Genomic DNA, 15,381 nt, shown 5'->3' with positions numbered 1-15,381 from the left:
GTTGAACTTCTTTACTGATTCAACAACTAAGATGTATGAAAGAGTAACTTTAACAATCTTAGTTTTGATGAAAATTGTTGATATTTCAAAATAGTTTTACCACAATAAAAACACAAAGTATCCAATAATTGTAATTATTTTGTGGAAATTTCACAAGTGAAAATTCAGTGCAAATAATACAAGTGAAATTGTGATAATGTGAATTAAGCAATTTTCAGCAAAATTAAGCATATATTCTTAATGTTAAATAGATCAGCAGAGATTTTTGTATTATTATGAAAATAGACCATATTCCAGTAGAACAGACTGTTATGAGATGCATTAATAGAAGAACTGGCTTTCTTAAAATACAGCTTCCTTTGGCAATACCTCAAGTAAAGCTCAGTAATTTTTCAAAATTTGAAGTTTTCCACAAAGCTCTGCTAGGAAACAATTAACAGTCTTACATTTCCTATTACTCAGAAATTGTGATTTCTAACATATGATCATCTTGTGTTAAGATAGAGTCAAGGGTTGTATTTTTAAAAATAATAGTATCAATCCATATAGCTACAAGTACAAAATTCCAGGCGTAACACATCAAGATTTTCCTAAACTGCAACATTTCATCAGATGAAGTAATATATCACAATCATGCATTTGTATCCCTAATTGAACATATTGTTGGATGTGCATGTAAGTTAGTTAACAGACAGTGTCAGTAAAACAAACTGGTTTTCAGCTTTGGCCTGCTTGGGTATCTATATTTCTAGATACAAATAATATTATACCAGCATTAGGTGTCAATTATTTCCATAAAGAGCCATTACAGCTTTAGCAAAGAAAGTGAAAATGATGCTTGACTCCTTGTTACTATTCAGATAATATATTAGTTATTAATGAGATTGTGCAATACTCGAGAAATACTCGAGGATGTCCTGGATGGTGAATTCCATAGTAATTCCAGAACCAGGATAACAGCGAGCTATCAGACCCTCAAAATGCTTGTACTGACGAATGAATTCATCCTGCATGGAATGCCACATAACCTTCAAGGAAAAATAAATATAATAATTAACAAAAAAGTTCACAAGCTGCAATCCAGTATTTCACCAACAGGTTAGTGGAAAAAACATTTTCTACATTTGAAAATATGACTTTCTTTTAAAAAAAGGTTTGTACTTGATTTATGGTTTTATTTTAAAGACCTTTTAATTATTTACTCTTCATATAACCACTACCATACCTCCATTTACAACTCCTAATTGAGGGATGAATAAAATATTTAAAAATCTTCACTGGTACCAATACCATGAATCAAAACTCCTGTCTTCTGCACAAATCTTTCATTCAGGCATTCAACCCTGATCTGTATAACCCACTTCCAATTTGTATGTGGCTTGAATAGTAATTCAGACATTATATTTGAGAATCTTACTAATTTGAACACTAGATGCTGAAACTCTTTTCTCATTCTACTTATGCAATTGCTTCCAGTATGGGCCACAAAGAAATCACCACCATCCAACTTCTTCTTCAGCAGTGAGGAACTATCCCTAACCCAGACAACGGATAGGCAACACAACCGTTGAAATTTTTGATTGTGGATGCAGACTATAGTATCTGCCCCGGGCTAGTGTCCACTATTATTAGCACATTCTTTTTCACTCTCCTCTGTAACAGTGCCCTAATTAGTCTACTCATCCATTCAGCAAACATTTCCCTTATCGAACTGTAGCAAGAACCTCAACTTTTGAATAAAGAAAAAGGCAGAAGCTACTTCAGCAATGCCCTTACATGCCTGATTTGCACTCTCTTGTCAATGCCTCTAACAGCATAGTCAGTGGACCTGTACCAGCTTGACTGCAAAGATTCAAGGCAGAGGCTAACTAACACTTTCTTGAGGGCAATTAAGGCTGGACAACAAATGCTGGCCTTGCCAGCGATGCTCACAACCCAAGAAAGGACTTTTAAAATAAATCACCTCACATATCACTTTACACCTTAAGCAGTACAACTGTCCAGACAACTGTCCCTTGCCCTGATGCCTCGCAATGTCTTCACCTCTAATACTGCTCAATAACTGAGCTGAGGTTCCTTGAAATGCAAACCCTAAAGATATGTTTCTATAAGATTGCAATGCAACAAAACACCCACATGCTGCACATAAAACCTGCACTGCCATCCCTACTTTTACTTATTCAGTTTAAGAATTATGTTAAATAATTACATTAACCTTCAATTTCGTGCGTCATTTTGACTGATAGAATTTTGTAAAGTTTCTTCAAATATGTTCCTTGTGTTGTTTTTAAATCCTTACCTGGTTTGAACAACTGTGCCATTATAACAATAAAGGCGGAAATTGTGTATTCTCATGGACAAAGATGAGAGTGGTCCTAAAGGAAGAGTGCTAAATTGGGGGAAGGCCAACTATAGCATGACTTGACTTGAGAGTTTCACTGTCACCGTTTCACCCACGTTTATGCCGTTTATGATGCCTTTAATTGGTGATCACTTTGTACAACAGAAATACTGTTTACTCTTTAGTGAGTAAGTGGGAAATAACATTCATTCCACGAAGAGCAGACAAAATATTATTGACAGAGAGCATGCAGCAAAGGTTCAGCAGGATGGTGACATTGCCCTATAGAGAGAAGTTGGGCTTTTATAGAGTTTTGAAGAATGAGAGGTGATCTCATTGAAACTTGAAAAATATTTAAAGGGATAGAGGGAGGAGATGTAGGCAATATATTTCCCCTAGTTGGGCAATTTAGAACAAGGGAGCACAATTTAAAAATAAGGGGATTCTAATTAGAAACTGAAGGAGGAGAATTTTTTTTTTTTTTTTTTTAAAAATAACTCAGAGCATTGCAAATCTTGAAAATTCTCTATCCCAGACAGCTGTGAAAGCTCAGTCTACCAGTATTTTTAAAGTAGAGATTGATAAATTTTTGATTATTGATGAGCTATCAATAAAGGATTGTGGGGACAGTGTGAGTAAAAGGCAATAGAGTTTCTGATAAATAAAGAAGCAGGCTTGATAGGAACAGGAGTAAGCCATTCAGCCCATGTTCCCATCACCAGCTCCAACAGGAGAAAGTCTAACCACCTTCCCTTGGGAGGTAAACTGTACTATCATTAAACTATCCATCCACATCCTGGATGTCACCACTGAGTTAAAAAGCAAATGACCAGACATACAAGATTGTGGCTACGAATGCAGGACTGAAGCTGGGTATTCTGCTGTGAGTAACTTACCAGCTTCCTCCCCATAGGATTTCCACCATCTATAAGCCACAAGGCTGAAGTCTAATGGAAAACTCTATAGCTGGCTGGGTCAGCACAGCTCCAATAACACTCAAGAAGCTCAGTGCCATCCCATCCATCACAAACTCCTTACACCACTAGCACATTGTAGCTGCATGTACCTACAAGACAATGTAATGCAGTAACTTGAAAAGGTTTCTTTGATAATGCTTCCCAAATTCATGACCTTCATTGTCTAGAAGGCCAAGTGCAACAGCCATGTGAGAACACCATCTCAAAGTTGGCCTCCAAGTCACAGATCACCGGACTTGAAAACATATTGCTACTTACAGCCAGGCGGAAGTCTTCAGACTCCTGTCTAAAAATATTATACAAGTACCTTCATCGTATGGATGACAGAGATTCATGAAAGTCACTCATTACTGCCGTTAATGGCTTTTATAAATGACAAACAAATACAGTTCTGGTCAACAATTCCTGCATCCATGAATAAATTTAAAGTAGAATTAAGTTTAGACATTCAATGGATAGTCACCTGCAACAAATTTTCTTCCTCACACAAATGCTTGTCCACTTTCTTATATAGGTTATCCAGTCCTTTTTTCACTTCCTTTCCAGGATATTCTTTAATGACTTTTCGCAGCTCTTGCTTATTGAATGCTAGCTGGTAGCTCACTTCCTCTTCCCTGATTCCCTGTGCCACACGAGCTTCAATTCCCTCAAAGAAATGCTGTATTCACAAGAAAATAGTTAATGGCAACATCATAAAGCTTTACTTCACTTAAGTGATCCATGAAAACTTACAGCAAACGCAATTTCGACAAATACACTCCAACAAACTGCAGCACAATTGTTAAGCTGGCAACCAACTGCCGTGTTTTTAGGCTAGTATTTTAGTTGTCATTTGCTCACCAAGAAAATGCTTATAAAAATACAACTGATTTCCAATAATTTATTTTAATCCCAGCCAGATTTCAAAAGTCTACACAAAAACTGTATTTTAGATTCTAACTGCATGAAGTTTTCCAGGGATTGTAAATTTCAATAATATTCTGGCATATTATTAAAACTACAGAAATATGAAAACTAACAATTAAACTTCAGTTTCATTTTGACTGATAGAATTTTGTAAAGTTTCTTCAAATATGTTCCTTGTGTTGTTTTTAAATCCTTACCTGGTTTGAACAACTGTGCCATTACAACAATAAAGGTGGAAATTGTGTATTCTCATGGACAAAGACGAGAGTGGTCCTAAAGGAAGAGTGCTAAATTGGGGGAAGGCCAACTATAGCAGAATTCGGCAGGAGCTGGGGAACGTGCAGTGGGAGCAGCTGTTTGAGGGTAAATCCACACTTGATATGTAGGCGGCTTTTAAAGAGAGGTTGATTAGAGTGCAGGACAGACATGTCCCTGTGAAAATGGGGGATAGAAAGGGCAAGATTAGGGAACCGTGGATGACAGGTGAAACTGTGCGACTAGCAAAGAGGAAAAAGGAAGCATACATAAAGTCTAGGCGACTGAAAACAGATGAAGCTTTGGAAGAATATCGGGAAAGTAGGCCAATCTGAAATGAGGAATTAAGAGGGCTAAAAGGGGTCATGAAGTATCTTTAGCAAATAGGGTTAAGGATAATCCCAAAGCCTTTTATTCGTACATAAGGAGTAACAGGGTAACTAGAAAAAGGGTTGGCCCACTCAAGGACAAAGGAGGGAAGTTGTGCGAGGAGTCAGAGAAAATGAGTGAGATTCTTAATGAGAACTTTGCGTTGGTATTCACCGAGGAGAGGGACATGACGGATGTTGAGGTTAGGGATAGATGTTTGATTACTCTAGGTCAAGTTGGCATAAGGAGGGGGCAAGTGTTGGGTATTCTAAAAGGCATGAGGGTGGACAAGTCCCCAGGTCCGGATGGGATCTATCCCAGGTTACTGAGGGAAGCAAGAGAGGAATTGGCTGGGGCCTTAACAGATATCTTTGCAGCATCCTTGAGCGTGGGTGAGGGCCCGGAGGACTGGAGAATTGCTAATGTTGTACCCTTGTTTAAGGAAGGTAGCAAGGATAATCCAGGTAATTATAGACCGGTGAGCCTGACGTCAGTGGTGGGGAAGCTGCTGGAGAAGATACTGAGGGATAGGATCTATTTACATTTGGAAGAAAATGGGCTTATTAGTGACAGGCAGCATGGTTTTGTGCAGGGAAGGTCATGTCTTACCAACTTGATTGAATTCTTTGAGGAAGTGACAAAGTTGATAGATGAGGGAAAGGCTGTAGATGTCATACACATGGACTTCAGTAAGGCGTTTGATAAGGTTCCCCATAGTAGGCTGATGGAGAAAGTGAAGTTGCATGGGGTCCAGGCTGTACTAGCTAGATGGATAGAGAACTGGCTGGGCAACAGGAGACAGAGTTGTAGTGGAAGGGAGTTTCTCAAAATGGAGAACTGTGACCAGTGGTGTTCCACAGGGATCCGTGTTGGGACCACTGTTGTTTGTGATATACGTAAATGATTTGGAGGAAGGTATAGATGGTCTGATTAGCAAGTTTGCAGATGACACTAAGGGGGAGTAGCAGATAGTGAAGGGGACTGTCGGAGAATGCAGCAGAATATAGATAGATTGGAGAGTTGGGCGGAGAAATGGCAGATGGAGTTCAATCCAGGCAAATGCAAGGTGATGCATTTTGGAAGATCCAATTCAAGAGCGAACTATATGGTAAATGGAAAAGCCCTGGGGAAAATTGATGCACAGAGAGATCTGGGTGTTCAGGTCCATTGTACCCTGAAGGTGGCAATGCAGGTCGATAGAGTGGTCAAGAAGGCATACGGCATGCGGCATGCTTTCATTCATCAGACGGGGTATTGAGTACAAGAGTTCGCAGGTCATGTTGCAGTTGTATAGGACTTTGGTTCGACCACATTTGGAATACTGTGTACAGTTCTGGTTGTCACATTACCAAAAGGATGTGGATGCTTTGGAAAGGGTGCAGAGGAGGTTCACCAGGATGTTGCCTGGTATGGAGGGTGCTAGCTATGAAGGGAGGTTGAGTAGATTAGGATTATTTACATTAGAAAGACGGAGGTTGAGGGGGGACCTGATTGAGGTCTACAAAATCATGACAGGTATAGACAGGGTGGATAGCAAGAAGCTTTATCCCAGAGTGGGGGACTCAACTACTAGGGGTCACGATTTCAAGGTGAGACGGGAAAAGTTTAAGGGAGGTATGCGTGGAAAGTTCTTTACGCAAAGGGTAGTGGTGCCTGGAACGCGTTGCCAGTGGAGGTGGTAGAGGCGGGCACAATAGCGTCATTTAAGATGTATCTGGACAGATACATGAATGGGCAGGGAGCAGATGGATACAGATCCTTGGAAAATAGGAGACAGGTTTAGATAGAGGATCTGGATCGGCGCAGGCTTGGCGAGCCAAACAGCCTGTTCCTGTGCTGTAATTTTCTTTGTTCTTTGTATTACACAAAGTAATTTCAATGTTTTACTTTAAAATCAGTTGTAGATTATTTAAAATACTCCTCTCTAAAAGAAACAACATAATGGTTGATAGTCACTTTGTCTTAATGTTTTAAAAAAAAAGTGTAGGATTCAATTTCTATTGACATATACTACTTAACAGTTATAATAACTTGTTAACATGTCATTGTTAAATCCACATTTGGAGTGATGAATAGTTTACTAATGCTCCTGCTTTATTAATGATCAACATTCCACTGGATAGCAAGCTTCTTCATTACCCAAGATGTGGGTTCCTTAAGAGTTTAATGACCACCACAAATCCATGGTCGATTGCTGGAAAAACCCATCTAGCTCACTAATGTCCTTTAGGGAAGGAAACTGCCATCCTTACCAGGTCTGGCCTACATGTGACTCCAGACCCACAGCAATGTGGTTGACTCTGACCTGCTCGGTGGGCACTCAGGGATGGGCAATAAACGCTGGCCCAGCCAGCGATACCTTCACTCCTGTGAATGAGATTTTTTGATTCAATCTCAAGAAGAACTCTTAACAACTCCAGATTAAGGGCAAACATGAAAGTTTTGTATGCGAGTATCATAAAGAAAAACTCACATTAAGTTTCTCAAGAGGTTGTCCCAGAGAGTATATCACGTAAAATTGCAAATGCTCTGTATATTTGTGTTTAGCTTCTCTCCTTTCCGTTTCAAGGCATGCAATTTTAAGACGAGACAGTGTTGAAAAAATGTGGTGAAAATTTTCCATCATCACAACGTCCCTTGGTGTCTTCTGACTTTCATTCGCGACTTTTTCCACTGAGAATGGAATATATTATAAATAATGTAAGGAACACTGTCACAAATACAGGTATCAAATCAGTGCAATCAGTTCACCTTTTAACAGCCTCTCACCATTGTTGTAAACAGCCCGTATTAGTTTGGTGTAAGCTTTGTCCAGGTCCCCTCTGCGCTCAGCACTTTTGAAGATGGTCTCTGCTAGCTCTGCAAACTCTTCAAACCCACTAACAAATGGTAGAATTCCAACTTTACTCTTCTTTGATATCTTCACTTCTTCCATCTGTTTAATTTGATTCAACTGAAATATACAAATGGCAAACTAATTCAGATTTGTGTATTTACAGACCTGAAATCTGGGCATTTGTCTAAAGTCTAAATCTTTGACCACTATAAATAATTTATAACATACAACAACAAAAGTCTTCTTATACACAAATGGCCAGATCAGAACGTTCAATTTTAAAGGAAAGAAACTTGCGGAGAAAAGCAGCTCTGTAAATAGTTTCTAATTCTTAGCCACAAAATCAAGATTGCTAGCATAAGTAAAGAACTCTCTGGCTGCAAATTGTAGATTGACTGAAGTATACTTGTTTCAGCTGATTTCATTGCAAGTCATTACTAGATGCTTACTTAGTCAAGCTGAACTTTTTTTTTCAAATAATTGCAATAGAATAAAGAACGAACAGTTAAAATCTTACATCACACTTCCAGCACCATGGACTGCATGGTTCAATGCATGGAATACTATTCTTGTAGGAGCAATCCTTGCTGTACATTAGATGCAATAGATTATGTGCCTTATTTAAAATGAAACTTTTCACCCAGGGACATTTGATTTAAAAAAAAATTTTCAAATACCCATGTGACCAAAAAGCAAAGAGAAGGTGAGCCATTTAAAAAGGATTAAAGTTCCCAAATTGCACAGCGGATTCATACAATGAAAGCCTCAGTCCCGCATTCAGAGGCCCCAATTCATGTTCTGTTTATGTCAAGTGAACCAAACTCAGTTTACGGGGTATGTGTGTGCACGCCAAAATTACCCTCTGCATCCCTGGGTTAAGCACAGAAAATCGTCCAGAATTCCTCCTCAATCATTATCCTGTAGCTCTTGGTGTCGCTGGAGATTTGATGAGGGCAGGATCAGCTTGGCAGTAATGCACACTACATTGAAATCGTCTCCTAAAATTCTCACATGAAAGTTGGCTGCATGGATGAGATGCTAAAGGATGCCCTGCACTCAGGAAATGTACCCAACATCTTCAAGTAGAAAAAATTGGCAGGAAAAGACTAGTAAAAAGGCAAAATGACTATGACAGAATAACTAATTTCTTCATTTTTGTTACTTGGAGAAGGCTCTACCTATGATATAGTTTGCTTCATATTATTCATTTCAAGGCTCTTAAGTTTTGTTCCTGTTCTCCAAGGATTTCCAAACTAGGAAATTATTTCTATGCACATCTATAATTATGGTAAAACCTGTTGGATACAATACTTATGAGTAAATACAGCCAACACCAAAAGGCATAACTTGGATCAATGAATGATTTGTTTCAGATACCATTTTCTTAAAATAATACTTACAATGCATTTGTCAAAATTCCTCTTGACTGTTACAAGAACATTTCCTAATGTGGTACTGAGAAAGGAGGCAGGATCTACATTCTCTGCTGTCCAAACGTGATGACTCATCTTCACCAACATATACAATGAGTTAAAGCTATCAATCTTGTCCCCAAGTGAAATGAGGTTGTTTAGCTCTGGCTCAATACAGCGGAAAACTTTTATCATCATTGATCGAATGATGCCTGCCTCCTCTTTTCTGCAATTGTAAGCAACATGGCTTTTAGTCAAACAATTAAACATTATAAAATTCCTACACACAGAAATCAGTTTTTAGCCCTTTTGACATAGAACACCATTAATATTAGTGTAGTGGCCAAAAGCACACAAATAAAATGGGTAGCGCTGCTCTTATACAATTCATTGATCTTTTGAAAACACACAAATCAGTGTACTTGGAACATAAATTGTAAGAAATGATTGAACAACTTCCTTCAACATAAAGTGCAAATCAAATCCAGGATCTGTCATTTACCAGAACAAAGCTGAATTACCTTCCTAGCTCATACATATTGTACTTTTTCATGATACAGATATTTAATGACAAACGGAGTTTCAGTTTCAATGCTAACCAGAATTCTAAACATTTGAACATGTATAACACTTTACATTTTGCAGATTTACAGTCAATGCTCAATTTGATGAAGCTTCGTACAATTTACCCCAAATACGGAATCTCTGGAAAGGCAAAGTTTGCCATATTAAAATAAAATTGTAGCTTATATAGATTTTTATTCCCTTTTTTCATTGTTCAACTACATTTCAATAATTATTTGCATTGTAATACAGTACAGTTTTCCTCTGATGCTATACTGGATTTTTAGTAACTGTGGTCAAGACCTAAAACTACACTTTTAAAACCTGAATTGGTCAATTTATGTTTCATTGGAAAACAAAAGTGCTACATCACTATGTTAGTCGCTCTACCATACAAGTACATTAATGGCTACTAAGGTTTCGGAGCCTGCATGTAAGCTTCCTGTCAGAAATGACAGATAGAGATGTAAACAACACAGTGACACATACAGATCCTGTAAACGAAGACAGTTTTAGTATGGAAGGGCAAATGTGTTGGCACAGGCTTGGAGGGCTGAAGCTCCCGTTCCTGTGCTGTATCATTCTTCGTTATTCTTGTTCTAATGTGTTGTACAACAGAGTGATTGATAACATATTATAAAAACTATTCCTTTACATGGAAGGTTGCCAAATTTTAAAATCAAGCATTGACACCTTCACCTATTTTCTTATCAAAGGTTTGGTAGATCATTAAAACTGTAAACATAGGAAAAGAGAAATGGGTAAAAAAGACATCAAAATGATCAAATTATAATGAAAATAATTGAGTGTGTCTCATTTCCCCTTGTCTCTTTCGTGGGAAGTGTGTAGCAAGCTCATTTCTCATGGCCATTTAGCAAGGTATTTTACATCATCAATATTAGATTATCTTAAGTTTGATCAGAGCCTACAAAATTAAGTCCTGTAGACTGGCTGAAAATTTCTCTCAATTTACGAGTCATAAAGTTTTCGATAATGTTGATGCCAAGCATCTTGACACTTACTCAGATGGTAACGAATGTCTGTCTCCCGAAATATTATGTGGTCGAGACAGAAGTGCCCCATCTACATCAGTGGAGTCTCCCTAATGGTATGAATAAAAAAACACTAAAATATACAAGTCATTTTGTTTAAGGTAACTTTAACATATGACTTTTTCATTTTAATAGACAAAAGAATACAGTACAAATTTTAAAATAAATCCATCTATGTTTGAAGTTGCTGAATTTAATGAAATATTTAACCCACTGCAACTTTCAATTCTACGAGCAACTGAAGCTCAAAAGGAAGTTAGCCATTGCAGTACTGAGATAAGAAGAAGTTGCAGTGATTCAATGAACCAAAAGCCTCAGAACACGAGATGCACAGTTCATATTATTTTAAGTTTCATTTTCGCTGCAGGTCTCTACACGCTGCCATCAAGGAAATGACAGTCAGAAACATGAACTAGGGAATTATTCACTGTGATTTTCCTTGGGGTGACCAATAAATGGCAGAGAATGTGCTAGTCATTCTTAATAGGCTTTTTAAACCAAAACAGACAGGTAGGAAAGGCTGGTAGGCCTGTCTAGAGTGTTGTACTCCAGCCGAGTGGATTTCTCTTCACAATGTTGTTGGTACCTGCCAGAAAGAGATCGCAACATCTATTGCTCACTCACCTCCAGCAAGATTGGCTGGAGGGAGGATCAAATCAGGCCACCAACCCAACAGCGATCTTATCTAGTTCTGCCTCCAGCCCTGTCAGATCAGGTCTAATAATCTGCCAGTGGCTAAAATGTTTATATAGTAATTGTAAAAATATATTTGTGTATTTTCCCTTAGCTCCATACACTGATGCACATTGATGACAGCAACAAAAAAAAAGTATTCACAGGAACTGATAATTCTGCTCTCGAATAAAGAGATGCACTTTATCAGATTTTGGCACATTCTGAATGAAGAAGTGCTTCCTGCTCCATTTTGTTCCACACTTTATGATTCAGTTTACAGAAGAAGACACTCAAGCAAGTATGGCTGAATGAATTATGGGGAGGTGTAAATAAAGGGGTTTTAACAGGAAAACAAAAAACTTCAGCAGCTAATTTTAAAAGCCAAGATTGTTAGTAGAGGAAAGGAACTTGCAATTGTTTTCCATCCAGGAATGATCTGCAGGAGCGTTCCATTTTGGCAAAGGAGTTGAGGCATTGCATGATATATTCAAGCAAGGCCCCACAAATGCATGGGTAAGCCAGTTGTGTGCCACATAAATTTAAGTTCTCCTGCTTGGATTTGAGAAACGAAGATGTAAGGGAATATAATCAGGATTTGGAACAGTGGAAGATTTGTTGAACGTGAACGGCCAATAGTGACTGACATTAGGGGAGCCAGCGAGAATGAACAGCATGCTGCAAACATGGTTTCTAGAGTTCGTATCAAGGAAAAAGGAGAGCTGATATTAAGATTGAAATGACCATGTAGGAGCAGTGATTCCGTGCAGAGCAAAGTATTTTGTTTCTATTATCCTAGTAAGATTGAGCTGCAGTCACAAATAATTTGACTATTTGCATGAATTGATCCACTAGTTAGTTAATCTAAAAATAGAAGGTATTTGTCTTTAATTAACATGGCTTAAGTGGCTTGGGCACAAATTTTAGGACACTACATTATGAAATGGATTTGCGTATAAGGTTGCTAATACGTTTTATTCCTCTTTTCCAATTCTTTTATAACTGGTAGCAAATAATAAGTTTTCATGTCTTTGCTAAACTTCAATTAAAGCTTTACTATTCCCAAGAATGATAACTTGGCACTATTTTTATTGATGAACAATGCATCTTAATGATTTCAGACAATTTGCTAATACAAAGGAAATGCATTGAGCTCATAAATGACTAGATCGCCAAATTCTCTTTTAAACTTAAATGGAACGTATCAAAATCTTCATCAATTCCTTGTTGCTTTAATGATTTTCCATGTCCCTTCTTGAAATTTCAGATGTAAGGAAGAAGAAAATGGGTTCCAGCACAGCTATTATATCCATACTAGGAGTCGCAATTTCCAAAACTGGTACACAGTCTTGAAAGAGATTAAACAATATCATTTTTAATACAAACAGTTTGAGTCATTGTGTCCCGAAGCATGATAAAAAACAACGCATGACTATTCTTCTTCAGAAATAAAGATAGCATATTTCTCCTTTCTTTGTAAGTAAAACTGTAACAATAAAATGTATTAAAAAGGTCGTACCACTATAGATCCTGGTAATGCTGGGCTCTGTTGTAGCTTGAAGAATTTGCTAATGAAGTCTTGTTCAGCTAAACACAGGGGCTCAAGCTCACTCAGGACCTGCTCAAAAATCTGCATAAAAGGAACAATGTTTAATACAGATAATCAGATTATCACGTTTTACTTATGTACATACATCATATCAGAAGGAGAAGACAATTTGGCCCTTTGAACCTACTCTGCCATTTATTAAGATCATGGCTGATCTGATTGCATTCTCAAATCCATATACTTGTCTATCCTTGATAATCTTTCATTCCCTTGCTCAAAAAGAATCTATCCTTCTCCGCCTTATAAATATTCAAATACTATTTCTACTGCCTTTTCAAGAGAGTTCTGAAGACTCAACTGAGAGAAAAAAAATTAACCTCATCTGTTTTAAATAGGTGATCCCTCATCAAGTCACCTTTAACTCTTCTAAACTCCAGTGGAACCAAGCCTAATATTTCCCATCCTTCCTCATAAGACAACGCATCTATTCCAAGTATCAGTCTGGTAAGAAGGCTCTATACTGCTTTTAACATATTTGCAGCCTTTCTTAAATAACCAGACCAATATGGTGTATAATAGTACAGATATAGTCTCACCAATGTCCTTTATAACTGAGGCATAACCTCTCTATTTTTGTTTTCAAATACCCCGACAATAAATAACAACATTCTACAAGCTTTCCTATCCTCTATACTATGGGACCCTATTGCAGGTAGATAAAATTCATAAAGAAACATACAAAGAAGGTGCTCAAGACTTTTGTGTATTGTTAAGTTAGAATCTTCAGGAAATTTACCATGCCTGCTATCAAAATTCCCAAGCAGAAAACTGTCTCATCATCCAAATGTTTCCAATATCTCACAAAATGATTAAAAATGCTGGCCTTTCAGAAGTATACACAGAGCTCACGAATGTGCACATATCTGGTAAGACCAACATGTTTTCCGAACCTATATTTCCTCAAGAAATTCTTGAACTTGCAGTCCATACGGTTCAGGTACACCACAGTCTTACTTGTGACTCCAGATTTTTGATCCAGCTCCACTGAAAGAATGGTGATATAGTTTCAAGTCAAGATGGTTTGTGGCTTGGAGGAAAAATTGCACATTGTGGTGTTCCCATGCATCAGCTGCCCTTATCCTTCTAGGTGGCAGAGGTCACAGGACAAAGGAGGCTTGGTTAGTTGCCAAAGTGGATATTGGAGGTCGTACACACCACAGCCATTATGCACCAGTGGTCAAGGGAGTAAAATATTTTTAAGGTTAAAATATCCTCCAATCTTTCAAATTGTTAATTTCACTATATGTTATAACTGTGTTTCTCTCATTACAGATATTGTCTGACCTGATGAGCATCTCCACCACTTTGTTTAATTTCAGACTTCTACCATTTGCATTTTGTTTTTCGGAAAAAAAAACAAGTGTTATGTGTAATAGATTTTGTTTAAAAAAAAAAAACAAAATCTTTCCTTCAATTCATAGATTCATAGAAATCTTGCGCTCTTTATATTGCATATGAACTGAAAATCATAGTATGGTCCTTATTAACAAAGGAAAATACAATGAAGCTGGAAGTAAATCTTAAACAAGGACCAAATGAGAAGGCTAAAAAAGTAAAGCTTTTTCTTAACATAACAGGCCCCAAAACAAACTAAATAAATCTTAGCTACATTTTTATAACACCCATTTTCATCTGCCAATAATTAAAACATATGAATGCTTGCCTCTTGGTGCAAATATTTCACAAGTGTAAAGAAGTTACACAAAAGAAGGGATTTACCTTATCAAACTTTGTTCGATCAGCCACATCAAGGTCTGATGCAGACATGTTTCCCATGTCCAGCAGGGAAGATGACTGAGAGCGACGATTCCCTGATCCTTGAACAGTCAGTTTGTTTAGGCTGGATGTAGAACCAGTAAGTTTTCCAGAACTTCCATGGAGACCTGCAGTTCAATAAATTGAAATAAATGGCAAACAACTTCTATTTACATTACTGAGATTCCAAATATCCTAAATATCACTGGTGTAGTTAGGGAATAGGATCTTTAATAAAAATCAAAACATTTTAACGAGTCCTTGAGGATTATTTTATTTAATAGCTGGTAGTGTAATACTGTTCGATTTTTAAAAACTCCCCCTTGCAGTTAATCCTTTGCTTAGACAATAATCGCAGAATTCAATTTTTTGGGCAAAGCATACTTTGAACTACGAGTAAACTGGGCATCTTTACCAAGAATGATGTCCAGGAACCTTTAGGCTTCCACCATTTTACTTTCAGTGTCATCCAGCATCCCTTCATCAAAATGAGGAAAGCCCAGTTCCCTGGAATTGTTTCAGAGATAGTAGGAACTGCAGATGCTGGAGAATCTGAGATAACAGGGTGTAGAGCTGGATGAACACAGCAGGCCAAGCACCATCAGAGGAGCAGGAAAGCTGATGTTTCGGGTC

At 37.7% G+C, this 15,381-nt stretch overlaps 1 protein-coding gene across 1 annotated transcript in view; it reads right to left on the bottom strand.

Moving 5' to 3' along the window:
- The window catches only part of LOC109917370 (exocyst complex component 1), a gene marked incomplete at its 5' end in the record, with an annotated part of 24,458 nt that continues 9,077 nt past the window's right edge, over positions 1-15,381 (bottom strand). Inside the window, 8 exons of the mRNA XM_048592547.1 lie at positions 1-1,028; positions 3,782-3,976; positions 7,322-7,521; positions 7,618-7,801; positions 9,085-9,322; positions 10,683-10,762; positions 12,904-13,014; positions 14,713-14,876. Coding sequence (XP_048448504.1) covers positions 876-1,028; positions 3,782-3,976; positions 7,322-7,521; positions 7,618-7,801; positions 9,085-9,322; positions 10,683-10,762; positions 12,904-13,014; positions 14,713-14,876 — 1,325 coding nt within the window. The remainder of the gene's footprint in view (positions 1,029-3,781; positions 3,977-7,321; positions 7,522-7,617; positions 7,802-9,084; positions 9,323-10,682; positions 10,763-12,903; positions 13,015-14,712; positions 14,877-15,381) is intronic.

Source organism: Rhincodon typus, unplaced genomic scaffold (assembly GCF_021869965.1).
Source record: "Rhincodon typus isolate 14 unplaced genomic scaffold, sRhiTyp1.1 hic_rhity00001430, whole genome shotgun sequence".
Classification (NCBI taxonomy): domain Eukaryota; kingdom Metazoa; phylum Chordata; class Chondrichthyes; order Orectolobiformes; family Rhincodontidae; genus Rhincodon; species Rhincodon typus.
The sequence above is the reverse complement of the archived record's forward strand: the minus strand, read 5'-3'. Positions and strand labels throughout refer to the sequence as shown.